General features: G+C 42.1%; 1 protein-coding gene across 4 annotated transcripts in view; it reads left to right on the top strand.

Annotated features, from left to right (window-relative positions):
- ARHGEF18 (Rho/Rac guanine nucleotide exchange factor 18) overlaps positions 1 to 19,713 on the top strand; it is a 49,480-nt gene that overhangs the window by 17,124 nt on the left and 12,643 nt on the right. Inside the window, exons 1-12 of one of the 4 annotated variants that reach the window (XM_027668119.1) lie at positions 696 to 768; positions 6,589 to 6,656; positions 8,163 to 8,223; positions 11,233 to 11,377; positions 12,174 to 12,286; positions 12,443 to 12,580; positions 13,043 to 13,293; positions 14,033 to 14,158; positions 15,303 to 15,420; positions 16,239 to 16,487; positions 17,308 to 17,384; positions 19,164 to 19,342. In XM_027668119.1, the coding sequence (XP_027523920.1) occupies positions 11,310 to 11,377; positions 12,174 to 12,286; positions 12,443 to 12,580; positions 13,043 to 13,293; positions 14,033 to 14,158; positions 15,303 to 15,420; positions 16,239 to 16,487; positions 17,308 to 17,384; positions 19,164 to 19,342 (1,319 nt within the window). In that variant the 5' untranslated portion in view covers positions 696 to 768; positions 6,589 to 6,656; positions 8,163 to 8,223; positions 11,233 to 11,309. Of the gene's footprint in view, positions 1 to 695; positions 769 to 6,588; positions 6,657 to 8,159; positions 8,224 to 11,232; positions 11,378 to 12,173; positions 12,287 to 12,442; positions 12,581 to 13,042; positions 13,294 to 14,032; positions 14,159 to 15,302; positions 15,421 to 16,238; positions 16,488 to 17,307; positions 17,385 to 19,163; positions 19,343 to 19,713 lie in introns of those variants that run through there. The other 3 variants (XM_027668118.1, XM_027668120.1, XM_027668117.1) reach the window with 3 other exon arrangements.

Here is a 19,713-nt window from a genome sequence, read left to right as displayed (position 1 = left end):
TGAGGGGAAGGAGCAGTCTATGGGTGTCCATGTGCCCTCCCTGAGGGGAAGGAGCAGGTTATGGGTGGCTGTGAGCCCTCTCAGAGGACAGAGCGTGGGCTCAGGGTTGTCCATGAGCCCTCCATGAGGGAAGCCACAGGCTAAGGGGGCCGTAAGCCCTCCCTGAGGAAGAGATGTGGGATTGGGGTGCTTGTGCTTTCCTTGAGGAGAAAGCGTGGGTCAGGGGGGACCGTGTGCCCTCCCTCAGGGAAGGTGTGTGCCTGTGAGCCCTCCACGAGAAGAAAACACGGGCTGTGGGTGGTCGTGCCCTTCCTTAGGGGAACATGCAGGGTATGTGCGGCCATGCACTCCCTGCTGGTCGGCAGTAGCCATGTGCCCTCCGTGAAGGAAAGCATGGGCTAAGAGGACTGTGTGCCCTCCCTGAAAGAAAGCGAGAGCTATGGGTTGCTCTGCCCACCCTGGGGGGCAGGCGCGGGCTGTGGTGGCTGTGTCCTCCTTGAGGGACAGGCACTGGTCGGCGGTGGCTATGTGCCCTCCCTGAGGGAAAACACGGTCTGGAAAGGGTCTGTGTGCTCTCCTCCAGGGTAGGACACAGGCTGCGAGTCTCCGCTCGCCCTCCCCGAGGGGCCGAGACCCACCTCGGCTGTGCCGCCCGCGCAGGCGCACCCTCACATCCCGCTTTTCCTTCCGGGACACAGGGGCGTTTCCTGTTGCTGTGGCGGCGGCTCTCGGGACCGAGAGGGAACCGGCGGCTCCCCGGCGAGTCCGGTAAGAGACTGGGGTGTGTCAGTGCGCCCGCCGGCCCCAGCCCCCGACTCCCCGCGGCCCCCCGGCCCCCCAGCCTCAGCAAGTCGCCGGCCACCGGGACCCCTCCCCGGGGCTGTGGGGACCGCCGCCCCCGGTCGCTGTGCGGGCAGCGCGGCCCCCCGGGGGCTGGGGGGCGCGAGGGGGATCCGGAGTTTGGCCGCGGCGACGGGTTGATCGTCCCTTTGTGACAATCCCTTAGGTTTAACAGCCGTCCCGACCTTTGCAGCTCATGGCTTCAGCTGCGGGGCGGGACGCAGCTTGGAAGATCCAGTGTTTACATTAGAAAGCTCTTTTAGGGGCTAAAGAAGGAGTGAAACGTTGCTGTGTGTTGTTAGGGAGGCGAGTGGCTGTAGCCTGGTGTGAAGTTGTGTCCCTCTCTGCCACAGTTTTAGTCTGAGCATCCTTGTGATCATTAAATCCTGCACCTCGTCCTCTGGGTGCTTACACACATTGTAGGTACTGGTGTACCTTCAGAAGTCCGGGATGTGCGTGAAAAGACCTTAAATGTGTTCGGAAAAAAACCAGTGTAATCTTCTCTTTATCCAGAGTTGCGATGACTGACCCATTTTAAATATTCCCCAGCCCTGGCACCTGAAGGAGAGAAGTGGGAGATGGTATCAGCTTAGCTCGAGTGTGCTGGAAAGGAGCCCCTGGCAGGAGGTCAGGGCGGTGAGGGGTTTTGGAGGAGGTGGGAAACAGGGAGTGATTTGAACAAATAACTTTCTAACTGTTTCTTGTGCTATATCTGGTGTTGCTGTTCTAATAAATAAGCATAATTTCTGAATATTGTTTGAAGATTTTGTGTGTCATCTATGTAAAACCAAGAGGAGAAATGGCTGCTTCTCAGTTCCTTCTCACTCCCCTCTTTAGAGAGTTCTGTAGGTGCCTTTTTTAATTGGCACTTTTTGTTTAAATTTATGAAATTACAAGGGGTAGTTTGGTAGTTTCTCTTTGACATGGTAAAAAAAAAAAAGAAACATGGTTCTCAAACAGGAGCCATCGGACATTGTGTGTTGTAGTTCCACCTCCTGTTTACCTATGAAATATTTTAAATACCTTTTATGATTGTCATAGTTGCTGCTTCAGTTCTGTAGCATTTCTTACAATGGGGGAAGGCTTCAGCATGAGAGAATCGAATTGGGACTTGTCTTTCTTTAGGATAATATGGAAATTTTACTTGGCGTTGTTTGAAAAACAGAAACATCAGTTGTTTATGTGTTTTTGTAAAGAAAACCCCTTGGCCACCAGAACTTGCATTTTTAGGAATAACACAAACCCTCTCCCCGATTTGTTTTGCTGATATTTTGACAATAAAACCAAATACAGTGAGAAAGTAATTATAGGTTGTTTTGGAGACAAAGAGGAATGCTCTAAGAGGGAGGCTGAAACTTGATAATTTAGTGCTGTTGCTCTCTGGCGTGGAGTGTCTCTATTTCAGAATGTGAAGTATCTCATCTCCCTGCACCCTTCCAGCTTTTGGTTTCTGCCTCTGCGTAATTAAGCAGATGAGAAGACAAGTAAACACTGGCCACCAGAGCCACTAGGACAAAGTTAAATCTGCTCCGAGTTCCTAAAGATACCTGACCTGGATTTACCCAGCACAGAAACTTCCTATGGTCCACTGAGACTCCTCCTCTTTCCTGAGGAGATCTATCACAAAGTGCCTCTGCTTATTCTGGAATGCAGTAGCGGTTCAAAATGTTTCTCAGCTGCTGTCTCGTGTGTCTCTGGGTACAGAGTCAGATTTTGTATTCTGGATTAGTCATTGATGTGCAGGTTGTTTCCTTTGTCAGTTCAAGAGGGAGGAGTTCCTTATGTGGTGTAAGGGTGAGGAAAGAGGTCTTTGATCCCTGAAGCATTGGACACTTGAAAACAGGAAAATTATTAATTTCACAAGGCAGCTCTTTGTCCTTGGCTCTCTTCTGATGCTTGGATTTAATACGTGGTGAATAGCATTAAAATAGTGCTTGAACTGCTTTTATCATTGAAATGTTACAAGGTGTCCCTGCCTGAATTTACACTGCTTTAAAGTGGTTTTTTTAATCTGTAATTTACAAAACACATTACAATTTACAAATTTACAATTTACAAAAAAAATTCCTTGAGAAAAAAAAAATCAGCAGTTCAATTTTAGATTAATCACAGTGGTTTTGTGTGTTAGTTGTTTGCAAATGGCCTTTTAAGAGTTATTTTATTGGGCAGTACCACTCCAGACCAAAGGTCAGGGTCATAGTGCTCGTAATGTCTGGTGAGTCATAGATTTGTCCTGGAATCCAGTTCTGGGAGATATTTATAGGACATTGTCAGTGTCTGATCCCCTGGAAGGTATTCCTGCTGGGGAAGAAAATGCATTTGCCTACTCCTTTCCACCGTGTTTTGGTGCCCTCTTACATACTGTGAGCGGGGTGATGCTTTTGGGTGTTATCATGTGTTGTCCAATAAAATACTCCTAAGCTGTAAATTAGTTACTGTGAGCCTTTGGGAAAACATCTCATTAATAAGGGAAGGTTTTTTGGTTATTCCAGCTATTAAATTCATTACTCTCAATTGTGAATAGGATCTTTTATGGTGTTTATGAGCCTTTTACTCTTAAATATTTCGTTGCTGGTTGAGGCCCCTGTTTCAGTTTCTCTGTCATTAGGTCATCGCTGGCACTGGCCCCTGCAAAATGCTTCCGAGGGAGTGACAATCCCTGCAGTAAGCAGATCTGGGCTAATGTGATGCTCCCAAAATTCTCAGCCTTAATTCCAAAGCTGTTGATTAAAGCCCAGACATAACCACAGTGGGTTTGCTTAGCTCCCACCCTCTGTGAGGTGTCGGTGGCTCTTGTACCTTTAGCTCTAGGAGTGGTACTGTTCCCATCCGATCGAGGTGACCCAAATTCTTGGATCCTCTCTGTGTGTTGGCACTTTACCTGGTGTTCTCAGCACTGGCCAGAGCTGTGGCTCTTCTGTCATCCTTCAGAGAGTCTGCTTTTTGTTGCCAAATAAATCTTCCTGCAGTTCCAGGGAGTAATGGAAAGAAAAGACAGGGAAGAGCCCGGCTGCAGTGCTCTTGAGTTTTTATCTCTACCTTTCTCAGGAATACCTTTTGTGCCTCTCCAGTTTGGGAAGAGCTTGCCAAAAGAACTGTCCATTTTATTTTTGTACCTTCGCAAATTCTTGATCTGAATAAGACCAAATGCTACCAGTTACTGATGGTACATGCAAAAATATTTTTCTTTGTCAGTTTTGAGTTTACTGATGCTGCTTTTTGCAGGAGAGGGTAGAGTTTTGTTATTTCTATACACCTGTTAGAGGTCTGATATTTCTATACACCTGTAACAAGCCTTCACTTTCTTAAACATCAGCCTCCATGTGTGCGGGTTCCTGTCACTCCTTCGCTGTCCCCTGTCCCTCATTCTTCCTTTCACTGTTTCTTGACCCGTGCAGTTCTCTGATACCCTGTTCGGAGAGGCTGAATAAGAATGCAGAGTAATAGGAATAAAGAATATGGAGATCTTACATGCAGAAAAAGGAAACCACATTCACTAGTATTCAAAAGTGTGTTCTAATCTTGAATTGAGGTGTCCTTCCTTCAGCAGTGACTGCAACAGTGTGTTGAATAGGGGAAGGTGGAACATGTCTTATAAAATGAAGTGTGCTTGTATAACAGTCTGATTCTTCTGTCAGGTTTCAAAATTGTGGGCAAAAATAATGCCCCTTGGAAGTCGTGGAGTAAATGCATTTCAAATAACCTCGTGGATAATCAAGTCCTTGGATTCAGCAGTTTTCTGAGGCTTTTCTGTAGCATTTCTCTGTTTTCCAGTATGTTCTCTCCTGTTGTGTAAAGAATCTTTCTGCAGCGCAGGAAAGTCATGCACAGCACTATTAGATATGTCAGCTGATTAAGTGAAAAATACCTACTAAGAGCGCTGTAAGTTGTTATCTTTAGCTGAGCAAGTAGTGGTTTTAAAATTGAAACCCATTTTTAAGTGAGATCCCTTTTACAGTTACCTTAACAAGGTTCTCAAGCTTTTGAACTGGAATTGGTCCCACTAATCTTTGATAGGAAAAGAATTACTGAATGTAATCACTGAATATAGGTAAATGTCAGGGAATAGGAATGTCTAGTTGAAGTTTGATAAAATGCATAAAGATGACTATATTACAGAATTCTAGATAAATGCAGTGGATTCCAGGACTGTATGGGAAGGCAGTGGCTGTAGGAACACTGCCTCCAGCAGTCCTCATGTTCTGCCCTGAAAGGAACCTGTCTGTGAGCAGGACTCTGATGTCATGGAGAATTTTCTCTATTTCCTTTTGTGTGGTGATTTTTGTTGTCCAGTTTGTTCCTTTGTCTCAGGAGAAAAGTGGTTTCCGTTGTTAACTGCTTGTTTGTTGTTGAGGCATGTCTTTTAACAAGCTCTTCATTTCCTGGTGAGAGGGGGAGGCCTTATCAATGCTGAAATAATGAATATATTTGTTATTCTCTACATGGTTTTAGCAAGTGAATAATTTTGATACATTTTTCTCATGCGTTTGCAGAGGCACTTACATTTGAAATTAGATGAAGTGCCTTTTGGCTTTTGGTGTGGGGTGTGGTAGTGGTAGGAATATCTCAAATAGGAGAAAAGTTGTGGGAGGTGACTGTTTTTGTGGAATTTTTTGGTGAGCAGAACTGTGCACTTTGTTTCCCACACTCGAGGAAGTTGCATAATGTGTAAGCATCTTACAGGTCTGTGCACTCAGTCTTTCTCTCAGTCCTGTTTTTATGTCTTTATTAATTTATTTCCATGTAAGTGTTTTGGGCCTGTTCTCAGACTCTTTGTGAAATTATGGAAAACACAAGTGAGCATTTCTCTAGGCCAGCCAGAAGCCTTAAAGCAGATCCCCAGTCCTGGCGCCAGGCAGGGAGGATGGTTCTGAAGAGACCTTTAATGGTTTTTCCTCTGTGCTTTAAACATAAACAGGCTTTTCTCTGGCAGATATGGTGTTCATCTTCCCAGTTTTGCTCAATTTCTCTTTTAACAGGCATGCCTGAAATATATGGGAAGACACAAATCCTAATGTCCTTTACTGAGTTGCTGTGTCCTGCTTTGATTTTTATGAGGGATCTTGATTATTAGATGGGCTGAAAGACTGTGGAAAATATTTGACATGACCAATTGTCATTCTGTTTTGTCAAGCAGTAGTTATCACAAGGAAAAAAAGGGATCGGATTTTACTGTACTATTAATGGGTTTATGGCTTTTGAGTGAGAGGGCTGCTTTGGTTCCTGAATCTGGGAGTGGTTCCTTTGTGAAGCTGGAAGAGGGGTAATGCTGTGGTGCTGGCAGCGCTCTGATGATTCTGGGGTGCGTTTTGATCTTTAATTTACTGCAGCTCAGCTCCCAGCAATACTCCATGCAGAAAGGCAGCTATTCCTATGGAGCCAAAGAAATTGCTGCCCTCTTGAATGGTGTCAATTTTGACTGGAGGGACAGGGGAAAATAGCCTTTGAAAAGATGAGGAAGGCTGTGCTCTGAGTGCAGGTCCAGCAGAAGACTGCTCCTGCATTCCAGAGTGGCTCTGTACGCCTCCATGTGCGACTTGCACTATCAGTGATCCTGAGTCTTACTAAAAAAACTCGAGTATTTAGTGTAAAATCAAGACCACAACAAACACAACAAGGATGCTTGCCAAAACACCTGAGCTTACTCTGCATCTCTTTCAAAATTCAGATCCATTACATGTCACTTTTCCTTTCCCTCAGTGGGAATGACGAGCATAATTAAGACTTTTTTTGGTGTGTGTGTTTCAGATTGTGCAGTGAATGTCCATAAGAACTGCAGGAGTTTGCTGGCTGAATGCAGCAGCATCAGACCCAAGGTGGGCTTTAACATTTGTTCTTCTTTTATATGACAAGGCTTGACATAGTAAGTTTAATTTATGTGAGTGGTTTAGTTTACGTCAATACAGAATCTTGCCCTACATCTTCAAGACATCGAGTAGTTATTAATTTGTCATTATAGTAATTAATGATAATGTACGTAGGGAAAATAAAGTGAAACATTTTATTGCTGTACTGAAAATTACTTACCTTGTGCCTCAGAACTGTGACTAACCCTTATAAGAATGCTCAAACCCATCACTTTTTTGGGGAACATAATTGAATTATATGGTACCTTTGAGTTTTGTGCCACTGTGTTTTAATAGGTTGTGCCATCTCAGAGCTGAGGAGCGGAGGGCAATTTGGGCCTAAGAGTTGCGTGTTGTTTCTAAGCTGGGCAATGCAGAATAAGTGATTTCATTTGTGAACTGTGATGAACTTTGCCTTGCAAAGTTGTTCATTTTTAATCTGTGTCACCGTGGTGCCTGTGATTGCATGTAAGGTCACAGGTTGGTTTCAGGTAAATGTCTGTTTGCCAGGGTCTTTTATTCTGATATTGGTTTTGAAAAGCATTTCCTTCCCCTTATAACTAATAATACTTGAGGGAGTTTTAGTTTGTTTTAACCTGCAAGTGTTGATGATTTCAGAGACTGATAGCAGATTAGGGAGTACTGTGAGGGGGAAAAGAGAGAGCAGAGCAGCTCAGACCTGAGCAATTAGAGGTAAGAGGAAGTGCTTTCAGCAATTGGTGATATAGAATGTAACTCATTTGGGGGCAGAAATGTCCTTGTGAGGTTTTTGATATATAATTTTAAACATCTCAGAGCATTGTGCATTTTCCTTTTAAACCAAAAGATTCACTTGCTCTGGTGCTTTCATTTTGACTCTTCACCATCACCCAAAGTTTCACGTCTGAATGAGCCCTGACAAACCACCCTTGAAGAGAGCAGCGAGGGAGGAGTGGCACAAAATGGGGGTGAGGAAGGAAGTCAGAAATGAGAACCCCAAGGAGGAGCTCTCCAAAAGCCATTTGTTACAGACTGTGTTACTTATTTAATTGTATCTCAATGGTTTTTAATATGCAAGAAGGTTGCAAGAATTACCAAAGATGCAGTTTGAAATTTTTATGAAAACTGGCTGGGTTAGTTTAGTCAGTATTGCTGTAAATTAAACAACAGCAAAGAGTAGATGAAGACTGTCAACATAAAAGGTCTGCTTTCATTCAATACATTAATTATCATAGCTTTAATTCAGCTGTAGCTTCGTTTTTAGTTGTATTTCAGCCTGATTTATTCTTCATGGGATTTTTACTCAAAGTGTTAATGTCTATATGCCACTCTTCTGACACATGAAAAAACTCAGAGCTGTTGCTGTGTTAAATCTTTTGTATTTTCAGTGTACAGCTTCACTTACAGTCAGTGCTATAGGATAGGAAAAATCTGATTCATTTAGAACTGAAAGTTTAGTCTGTATGTGTAAGAATATTGTCTTTTTTCCTATAGCAGAAAGATTTGCAGCACAGACCTTCTGGATCTCCACAAAGTTCGCCCCAGTGCATTTCCCCAGGTTTGTACTAAAGAGTGATTTCTGTGCTCAAGGCTTATCTGTTCGATTGTATTTTTTTCTTTAATATGTTTTAAAGGCTATACACAGTGTGTTATTGAAGTATAGAGAAGGTCTCTTAATAAGATGGCTTCATTTTTTTTTCTGTGGGGAATGGCTTAGAGGCTCCTGGCAATCTCCTGTGTGTTTTTATCTCTTTATCTTTTTATTTTTCTTTATACCTTCTTGCTGTGTAACCTCAAAATATCATGGTGAAAAGGGATCAATAAGCTCGTTTTTCATTGATTGTCTATTCTCTGGCCTCTGAAAAGACTAGAACTGTGAACTTTGTTTTACATCAGATTTTCATAATTGTCTATTTAAAACTTGCCTGCAGCTAGTGGTTGCTAGAAATCTCTAAGACAAGCTAGCACTAATGGTCTGAACATAAGTCTTTGTTGAAACAAAGTAGGAAAAAAGGATCTGAGAGGAAAAAAAAAAAACAAGAAGAAAGAACAGCTCTCTTGCAACATAGGCTCTGAAATATCTTTTTACTCCTGGAAAAGACCATCATGGTCGCAGGTGTATTAAATGGCATTTTAATTTGTAGACATTACAAGGTCTGCATTAAGAGAACAGACTTTTTTTCTCTAAGGTGTTTGAGTGGAACTAGAGCAGATTTTTTTGATTGACAGCTGTCAGAACACAACTGACATCGTTTTCTGGGCAATGCTCTGGGTATTTCAGTTTTTTTCAGGTACATTTACATTAGAAGGTGCTTCTTCATGACACAATTCTTACCAAGAAGTAACACGGGGAACAATTGTTATAAGGAGATAAGTGGCTGTTTGCGTTACCAAGAATGGGTTTGTGCATTTAGGAGAAAGTGCAGAGGCTAAAATAGGAAAAAGGACTAATGAAATGGGAGAAGTTGGCTGTGGGGCTGGTTGTGAGCAGCTCTGTGGTACCACAGCCTGGTCTGTGTGAGGGTAACAGTGATCGATGAGGGCTCTCAGCAGCGAGCAGACAGTGCTAATTGAACTCAGAAAATGGCTTTTTCTCGGTGCAGACTCTGCCAGGCAGCCAGTGCTCATTTTCCGTAGTCAAAAGCAGAGGCTGGAAATTAAAGGAACAGCTAATAGCCTGGGCATTGTATGTTCTTACCCACAGCATAACCCTGCACGCTGCAGTGCCCAGCAAAAAAACCCCAAAGATGTTGAATCAATGTAAAAGAGAAATTAATTGTAAGAAAGATATAAACTGTGTGTCTCCTATCCCTCTCCCCACGTTTTGCCTCTGGAGATTTTTAGGTTTGGCCTATCGTTGTAAAACCGAACTTGATGTTCCTGGCTTGTGGAACACAGAAAGAGAACTCAATGGCCATGATTTCAGTACTTCCCCAAATGGAAATGGGGGGGTGTTGGTTATTAAGCCTTTGTTTAAGAAATCTGCCTTGACAAATCATGCTAATATCTAGTCTCCTCTTGGGACTTGGAGCTCATCACTTGGAACTCATCACTTGGAGCTGATGGAAAGGACTCAGTTTACCCAGTTTATTGTAGACTGAGAATGTTCTGTGTGTTTAGCCAGGAGCTTTCAAAGCCAAGCTTTTGGGAAGGGTATTTCCAGCTGGAAAAGATGTGGTGATATAATTTCTGTTAAATGTCATTGATGAAACCTCCCCTGCAGCCCTAAAACAATTTGTGTGTCGATGAAGATGAAATGAGAGACAAGCAGACGTAGAGCACGGGATATGAAAAAATGTGGGAAAACCTGTTTCAGGAGAAGAACCACCTTGGTTTAACTGTGCTTCACTGAGCAAGGCAGATGAGGAGGAAGAGATAATTATCAGTGAAGGTACACTGAGGAGTGCAGACTAAGAAGGGGGAACTTTCGGGGATGGGTGGATGCCAGTGTTTACTAGAAAAGATGTAAATTGGTGACGCACAAACCTTGTCTGGGAACTGGAGACCCCCTTGAAGTCCTGCAGCAGCAGCCTCCTGGTCCTGGAGTGCCTCCCTGACACTGGACTGTGACAGGAGCTTGGTCTGTGCCTGCAGTGGCAGAGCCCTGGGTTCAAGGATCCAAGAGATCTCTCCCACTCCTATGTCCTTAAAAGCACTTTGAAAAAAGGCCAGCTGCAGACCTTGTCAGGGACCAGTTCTAAAGATCATCTGCCTGAGTCTTTGTCTTTGACTTCACTGAAGTTCCTTTTTTAAAAGGATGTATTTTGTCTCCTGGTCCTTATCATTCATTACATACATTAGTACTAAATAATTGTATCCATTTTTTATAAGTCTATTACAGGCTTCCACATATGGTGTAATAGTGATTAAAGTTTCAAATATCTTTCCAGTTCACAGACTGCCTAGATTTAAAAAGCATTAAAAAGCTGCTTTATTAAAATTAAATTTAGCTCTGGTATCTATTATGTGCAGTGTGTGTACATGCAGATATAAATTGCTGTGAGCAATAAGCATTGCAAAGAACTTGTGGTTTTTCTGTGATCTCTGATATTTCTTGTTTGCCATGAAATGTTCTATGCCCTTATACGGTGGGGTGTGAATAATTGTGTGTAGGTTCTGGTGTTTTACTAAAGGAGAAGATACTTTGCAATTTCCACACTAAATGGGCACAGTAGGGACCAATTTCCTGCACTTCAGACCTGCTGATTTAGCCAATACAGTAAGTTAAGTGGCAGCTTTACATTTCTAGAAGGATCACAGGTAGTATAAAAACAGAGCATCTCTGGGGCCACTTTACTGTGCCAAGTCTGAGGGCAGCCAGTGGTGAGCATGGGGAATACAAATTCAAAAAGCAGCGGCAGGAGCAATGCGATTCCAGCTCATCCCGAACTGTCTTTTTGTGGTTCCTTTTCAAGAAAATGGAACGAGAATGTTTTTTTGGACAATGAGCTCTTGACATCCAAGATCCTGTCGGTGCTGCGGCCGCACTCAGAGCGAGGGCTGAGGGCAGGCGAGCTGCAGTGCCCGCCTCACTTTCTGAGCACCAATTCCATTTTTGCCTCTTTAGCCACTTCCCTGAAGGAGCAGCCTCGAAGTCTCCTCCTGGGAGCGGATGGCACCCCAGCACTGTCCCGGAACCTCGGCATGACTATCGCCCAGAGAGGGAACTCTCAGGCTTCACTGAACGCTGCTGGAGCTGTTAGTAAATTTGGGTGAGTAGACTGCTTCTTTTCTAACTCTCTGGCTTCAGCTGCTGCCCCCCTTCCCCAGTGTGAAAAGAAAAGCAGTTACAGAACATTGGTTTTCAAGCTCAGAAGGGTTTTATTGAGCTTTTAATGCTGAAAGTTATTTCCCTGAACAATATGCTTTTTTTTTTTGTTTAAATCACCTTGTCTTTAGTTCCTCTGTCCTGTGTGACAAAAGATATCCTATAAATAAGGCAGTATTTGAGTATCTGTTTAAATGATCTATTTTGTGGATGTATTTGTCTGGAATTGTTGTGAAATTCAGGGATCTCCTCTGAGTTCAGCTATTCTAGGTTGTTCTAGTGGTGACTGGTATAGGAGACAACAGTGTTTTAAACTGCAGAATACCTTGATGAAAATAGTAGACTAACTCAAAGCTATCAACTGTTTTTAGTAGCTGTTTACTTTTGCTGTGTCCCAGTAATGCTTCTTTCACAGTGATAGTGCCCTTGTACTCTGAACTGTGGCTTGTCACCAGGTGATGTCCTTTTAAACTGTCGAATCAGAAGTTACAAACTCTGCTGATGCTGCTCTAATTAAACTGTAATATTTCAGTGGTGGAGTTTCTAAATTGATTTAACTGTCTAAAGAGTGCAGTGATGCCTTTTATTTGTTCGCTGTAAGATAATTGCACTATAGTTTAGGAAAGATGCTTGTTAAAGTAGTTGGATTGTTTTTGTTTTGGGGTTTTTTTGTGTCAAGTAACTTAAAAAATGTAAATGTTCTATATTGGTCTTTTGGTCTAATTTCTTTGGCCATTTAGACTGATTTCAGGAGACATGGATGAAGGGGATTCAGGCTTTTTAAAATTTAAGCAGACTTCAGATGACATTGTCTCGCTTGCACCTTCAACAGCAGACTCCATTTTTCTGGAAGGTATGGAATTTCTGTGCTTTTCAGGGTTGTTATGCAACTTCTTACACAGTCCTAAAGCAGCACTGAGATGTTTTTACTCCTGTTGTTGTTAATGATGGTAATGAAGGATATGATGAGAAACAATAATAATTGGAATTAAATGTGCTTTTGGTCTAGATGCATATTCTGTGTCCCTCCGGAGTGAAATAGAAACAGATGCTCATGAGTTTGAGGCAGAGTCTTGGAGTGTTGCAGTGGAACAAGCTTATGCAAATAGACACAAAAATGTTAAAAAAAGGCAAGATGTCATTTATGGTAAGAGTTATTTGTTATTCTTAAACCTTTTTCTATTTCATGGTGCCACTGTTTTGAAACAAAGCAGAAATCGTTCTTATGGGCTCCAATTTTGACTTGTACTTGAAAACTAAAACCACGTGAAGATTTTCAGGTCTGTTACCTGTCTTAGCGTGCAGAATTTCTTCTGTGAATGCTTTTAAGCAACCCACAGGTTTCAGTGTGCCTCTGTAGGCAGCAAAGCCCTGCTGTACAATTAGGGAGCAGCTCAACAACCACTGGGAGATGTCCTTAAATAAACGGGGACAGTCACTGCTGGGTTGGGACATTAACAAGGCAAATTTAAGAGCTTCACATGAGTGTTGCAAAGGCTGTGGTGAAGAAGATGATGGTGGGTTTCAGAGCCTGCTCTTATATCTCAGCAGTCACTGCACAGCATATAAATGACTTTTTGATTTTATTTTTGTATTTCCCCTTGCCCAGAACTAATGCAGACTGAAATGCACCATGTTAGAACATTGAAAATCATGCTGAAGGTGTACTCCAAAGCCATGAGAGAGGAGCTGCAGTTCCCAAATGTAGTGATCAACAAGCTCTTCCCCTGTGTGGATGAGCTGCTGGAGATGCACGGGCAATTCCTGCTCCAGTTAAAGGAGCGACGGAAGGAATCCTTGGAAGAAGGCAGTGACCGGAATTATATAATCCAGAACATTGGAGACCTCTTGGTAAAACAGGTGTGAATTAAATTCTACCAGTGATGTTGACGCTATGAAACTTCTAAAAAGCCAACTGTAAGGGTAAAGTGATGTTATGTAAAGATTGATTTCACCCTGATTTTAAGATTATCTTCCCAGTGCAATGTGGGAGCATAACTCCCAGGAATATATCATCACAAATAACATTAAAAGTTCATTGAATGTTCTTTGGGCGTGTGCTTATACGTGTTGTGGGATATGTGACTGCAGATTTTTTGTTTCTCTTTTTCATCTGTTCCAGAAGGAAAGAAACATATTCCTGGTGTCCATCCCAAACATGGCTCTCCTGCAGTTAATGCCAAACTTCTTGGTTCTAACCTTTAGAAAATGCAGTCAAGATCCATTGAACTCATGAGAGCTTTAGCGCCATTCTTACATGGAGTGGATGCAAAAATTTCTATCATTATATCATGATCCCTTTTTTGCCTTTCAGCTTTTACAGTCCTCAGACTTCTTAAGTGCAGAGGCCCAGAAATCCTTTTAAAAATTCTCATAATTACAATAATTTCATTTTTGGTTACCTTCTGGTATTCCAAGCTTTCACATGTCGAACTGCATAAATCTTATTTCTGGTACAGAAGAAATTGAAATATTGAAGAAATGTCTCAGAAATCAGTCAGCATAAAGCATGTTAAAAAAGCACTACAACCTGGAGTTTGTAGTGGAGATAAGTTTAGTCTGAGTGACTCATGTCTTTGATTTTTATATTTCTGATTAGTTTTCAGGTGAAAATGGGGAGAGAATGAAAGAAAAATACGGTGTGTTCTGTTGTGGACACAATGAAGCTGTTAGTCACTATAAAGACCTGCTCCAAAGCAATAAGAAATTCCAAAACTTAATAAAGGTAAACAACAACCAGAGGTTTCCCGTTCTGACTATGCAAAATATACTTCACTGCTTCAGGCTTTGTTTTGTACTTGAAGATCTCTTAAATATGAATGAGCAGGGTGGAAGGCCTATTCTCATTGTCTGAGGGGTTGTTGGCTTCTTGTATTTTTAGATTGTTTTCATGGCTCTGTCTCTGGCTGCCCTGCTGCGTGGCCATCGTGGTAAATTGGCTTGATAATAAATTAAATCAATGAGAAATACTGTTGATGAGCTAGTATAGAAAAAGCAGGGACCCTTAGTCAGGTTTTGCTCGCGACATCATCCTTATAAACCCAGAAGATTGGCTCCAGGGTTGTTTGTATACCTGCTGCACACTGTAATGTGCAAGTAATAGGAAGGACTGAAGAGACATGGTCAAAGTGGAAGCTGTAACCTGAATCTTATGGCTCTGCAGAGGCGTAAATATTCTAATTTTCCAGTCACCAGTAAGTGATACTGTGTGAACTTTCCAGCATAGCTCTACACTTATAGCTCATCTTCATGAGATGTCTTTAAAGTGAGAGCTCTTTACTTTCAATGAACTAAATAAGTGACCAGAGTTTTAAAATATGTAACCTCAGTCCTTTTAGAGATAGATCTTGGTACTGTGTTCTCCTGCCAGATGTGTGCTGTGTCTGCAGCCACACTAACTTATGCTTTGCAGTCCTCCCTGCCTAAGCAGGAATGTGTTTCTCTAGGTCAGCCTGCTGGGGAACATACAGTGGTAAAATACAGACTTAATTTCTTTGTTATTGGCCTAATTTGGCTGTTAGGTGGTTGTGTCTGGTTTTAAAAAAATACTTATTCTATGTATATAAGGACTGATCCTTTAAAAAGAGACAATCAGTTAGCAATAGGCAGTCACACAGTTCAGATTTGGAACTTTCCCTGCTTGACTCCACATTTAGTTAACAGTAGTTGAAAAAAATACCTAAAATATTTTCCAGCAATAAAATCCATTTGTTGAGTGTTACCAGGAATTTTGCCTTAGTAAAAGAGTACGGCTAATTTTGTGGTGCTATGCCTAATGTACAGAAATGATTTGAAACAGAAAACATGTGAATGGAGAGGAAGTTAGAAGAGCAACATGTACAATGGGTGTGATGTGTCTTGTTTTCTAGAAAATTGGGAACTGTCCCATCGTGAGGAGACTCGGTGTCCAGGAGTGCATCCTCCTGGTGACCCAGCGCATCACCAAGTACCCGGTGCTGGTGGAACGGATCATTCAGAACACAGAAGGTGGGGTGTTTTCTAGAAGCCTCACAGTTGTCTGTTGATACCTTTTCTGCCATGTTTTGCATGTTCTTTCCTCACACAAGCAGGGACAGGCTGTTAACTGCTTTCTCACTTCTTTGTTGGCTGAAGATGCTGTTTTAGATGTGGATCCAGAGCAGTCTCACCTCATCAGAGGGTCAAGAGAATTATAGAATCCCAGAATGGTTTGGGTTGGAAGGGACCTTAAAGATCATCGTGTTCCACCCCACTGCCATGGGCAGGGACACCTCCCACTAGCCCAGGTTGCTCCAAGCCCTGTCCAGCATGGCCTTGGACACTTCCAGGGATGGGGCAGTCACAGCTTCTCTGAGCAACCTGTCCCAGGGCCTCACAGGGAAGAATTTCTTCCCTCACAGGGAAGAATTTCTTCCTAATACCTAATCTAACTCTGCCCTCTTTCAGCTTAAGACCATTCCCCCTTGTCCTGCCACTCCAGGCCCTTGTAAATAGTCTCCAGCTCTCTTGTGGGCTCCCTTCAGGTGCTCAAAGGCTGCAATTAGGTCACCCCAAAGCCTTTTCTTCTCCAGGCCAAACTGTCCCAATTCTCAGGCCCTTCTCATTGGAGAAGGACAGCGTTCAAAGTCTGCAGCCACAAACCCATAGTAGTCAAGTGTGTTGGTTTATTAGAGATTATTTTATTTTAATTTATTCTTAAACTTAAGCTCTTAGGAAATATGGTTAGATGTTCAGTATGGAACCTTCATGTTAAAAAAATGTTTGGATGGCTCTTATCTTGCATTCCAAAATTCTAAATGTGGCTGACTGCTGCTCTTTTCCCTTAGCTGGAACTAGAGATTATGAAGAGCTGACCCAGGCCCTTAGTTTAATTAAGGACACCATCACTCATGTAGATGCCATGGTAAATGAGTGTGAGAAGGGGCAGCGACTTAAGGAGATTATGCACAAAATGGAGGTGAAGTCATCTGGGAAATGCAAGAATGGGCTTTTTTTCCGGAAGGATGACATGGGACAGAGGAGGCTCCTCCTGGATGGGATGCTGTACTGGAAAGCTGCATCAGGGAGACTCAAAGGTAAAGGACCAGGAGGGGGAAAATGCAACTGGGAAACAAGATTTATGTTGGGTGTTTTTTTGGTTTTGTTTGGTTTTTTTTTTAGTAACTGTTTATTACTGATCGATTGGGTATAAAATAAGATGACAATAACCTGCCTGTTTAATAGGATATTGGAGGAAATAGCACTTGTTCTATTCTTGGCTTGTCCAATGGTGCATGATAAGTTCCTTATGCTGTTTGCTTATTATCTGGCTGATCTGCTTCCCAATTCAAGAGGAAGGTCTTCAGGTGGATGACAAAGCTTTGAGTCATTCTGACTTAGTCTCCTGTGGAAAGGCATTATCTGCTTCACACTTTGCAAAACCTGTGTCGTGTGAGCCCCATGACACCTTCATTCTGCATAATACCTGTTTTGCCAGAAAATCAAAACAGCGGGCCACCAGGGAATATCTGAACAACTTTGTTGCTCAAGTGTTCAAGGAGAAGCTTCAGTGGCACAGAAAATTCAGCCAAGAGTAGGTGGTGCTGTGAACAGCTGCAGTTCCAGAAGAATCTGCTGTTGAGGGAGACACATTCCCTCTGGAGTGCTGGAGTCCATGGGTAGGATGCCTGTGTAGGTGTTTTCAAGCTTTGAATCAGCTCTATTTGTGCTGTGCTGGTTCTGAACAGTGTGAACAGCCCAGGTGAAAGGCAGTAGCAGACCCAATACTGCAAATGTTGATGTGCTATTCCCTGACCCACAGGAAATATAAGTTAAGTGATTTTTTGAGTCTGGACCAGTCTTTCTGCTTTAAAATCTGACTTCTTTTGATTTTTCTTGTCTCTGTTGTTACTGTAGATATTCTGGCAGTTCTGCTGACTGATGTACTGTTGCTCTTACAAGAAAAGGACCAAAAATACACATTTGCATCAGTGGTAGGTATTGTTCTCCTTATTTAATAGCTCCACTTAAAGTATTTATGGCAGTGACAGTAACTACAGAAAAAACACAATTAGAGATGGTAGATACTTGTTAGAGGTTCAGAAAGAAAATTAGGTTAATAAATCAGCCAGCTATTAAGAATCACTTTTTCTGAGGCAGTTCTGGTCCTTCTTGAATCCCTCCCACTGTCTCCCAGTGCAAACCAGCGTTCTCCTGCATCAGCCCGTTGTATCCTCATCTCCAGTGGTTTTCTCCAGTGGTTTCCACACTCAGACCTGAGTGTGGTCTGAGGTTCACTGCTTCTCCTCTTCTTGTGTTGCAACTTCCCCTTTCACTAAATTTTTTAGACTGAGTTTTTGTACAAGTCATAGACATTACACTCACCAGAACTGTGCTTCGAAAGTCACTTGTAAATAAGTCCTGCCTCTGTTTAATGTGCAGGGAAAGAATCTGTCATTTCCATTAGGGATGTGGTGACCGTGGTCACAGTGCCCTGAGATTTACTGGGGCCAGAGAACTTTCCTGAAACACAGGAAATGGAGATATTACTGCAGCACTCTAGAACATTCAGTGGATTCACTTGCTTTCCCAGGGCATTTCCACAGGTATCATCAGAGCAGTTAATTGTGTGCATTTTGTTCTGATCTAGTTCAGTTATGGCCGTAGTAGAACCAGTAATGTAATTGTTTTCTTGAATGTATTTTTTTTTTTACGACATTAACATTAAAGCTGAATTCTAATGGCAAAAGCTATTTTAATGACCTCAAAAAAAGCAACTGCTTTTCAAATTACCCTTCTCCTAATGCACAGAACAGGGTGCTGTGTGGTGGATTTTTTTTCCCCTCTGGAAACATGCTCTACAGTTAGAGACTGACCAATTTTTTGCATATTTTTATGTATACAGTTCAATTGAAATTTAATATTACTTCTCCATTAATAAATCAAGCAAGTGAGAGGAGCAAATGGATCTGCTTAGTGATTCTGTTTTTCCAGTGACATCTGCTCACGACTGGAATTGCAGTACAGCTGCTCAGGGAAGTTGGAAAAACCTAGTGTTCCTGATGTTACTTCACAGTTCAGTTCCTTACTGTTCTAGATTATTCTGTGAAGGTTCAGCAGTTACAAAGAGCTGCTTTATCGGGGAAGGAACTTTCTAGGCTACATGTGTTGGACCTATGCTGTATGAAGCCTAGATAGGTTTTTAGTAACTTAATATCCCTCTGTAAATGTGTTTTCCCTGCAAAGACTGACAGCTAATCCTGTTGATCCTCCTTATACAATACACTATCTGTCACCTTGTTTCTTTATTCTCAGGACGTGACACTCTGTAACACCTCTGTGTTAGGGTTTTATTTCTTTTGTAGCTAACTTGCCTGCTTCGAACCTCTAACACTTCCTCTTGGTCTCTTCTTTCTCTTCAGGTGTCATTTAGGTTTTTGCTTTCTGTTTCAAATTTTGCATCTGCCTCTTTTTGAGCAAATTTTTTTGAGCCTGTTCTTGACTTCTGGGACCCAGTGGGAATCCTCAGGTGTTTAAATTGACACACAGTTTAATGTTCGATCAGGTGTTGACATGCACATTCTTCATTCCACATTTTCATCAATGGTAAAAAAAATAACAATGTCAAAAGTGTCATGTGAAAAGGTTGGAGTTATATTGTGATATTGCAACTCCTGGTGGGTTTGTATAAGAGGGAAGAGGGGGGAGCTAGGAAGCAGAAATCCTGAATAACATAAATAATGTAGTGCAATAAATGATATTTTACTTTACAGGACTCTAAACCACCAGTTATCTCATTACAAAAACTGATTGTGAGAGAGGTGGCTAATGAGGAAAAGGCAATGTTTTTAATTAGTGCTTCCTTAAAAGGACCAGAAATGTATGAAATTCACACCAGCTCCAAAGAGGAGAGGAATTCCTGGATGGCACACATCCGCAGGGCTGTGGAAAGGTAAGTCAGGAGGGAAAGCAGGAGGGCTTCATTTCTTGCTCATCTGTCTTCTTTTTTGCAGCACTCAGATGTAAATTCATCTTAAAAATCCATTTGACTCTCCCTCAACTTTCTCTTTAAGACTTTAGTGTGCAATTCTGTTTGTGTTCATTGAGAAGAAGCCACTGATAAAGATGCAATAAAAACCAGTCAAAGACTTTATTCTGCTTTTATCTTTAAAAAAAAAAAAAAAGAGACAAGAAATTTGGTTCACAGATGTCAAATGCAAGAGGGCTTTGGATAAAGGAGGAAGAATGACACTTGGGATAAACCAGATCCAAGGCAAAAGGTTGAATCTCAAGTTGAATCCTGAAATGGTTTTAAATTATCTA

This window comes from Corapipo altera, unplaced genomic scaffold, assembly GCF_003945725.1.
Source record: "Corapipo altera isolate COAL_440 unplaced genomic scaffold, ASM394572v1 108, whole genome shotgun sequence".
Classification (NCBI taxonomy): domain Eukaryota; kingdom Metazoa; phylum Chordata; class Aves; order Passeriformes; family Pipridae; genus Corapipo; species Corapipo altera.
Note: the sequence above shows the minus strand (reverse complement) of the source record. Positions and strands in the feature narration are given on the sequence as shown.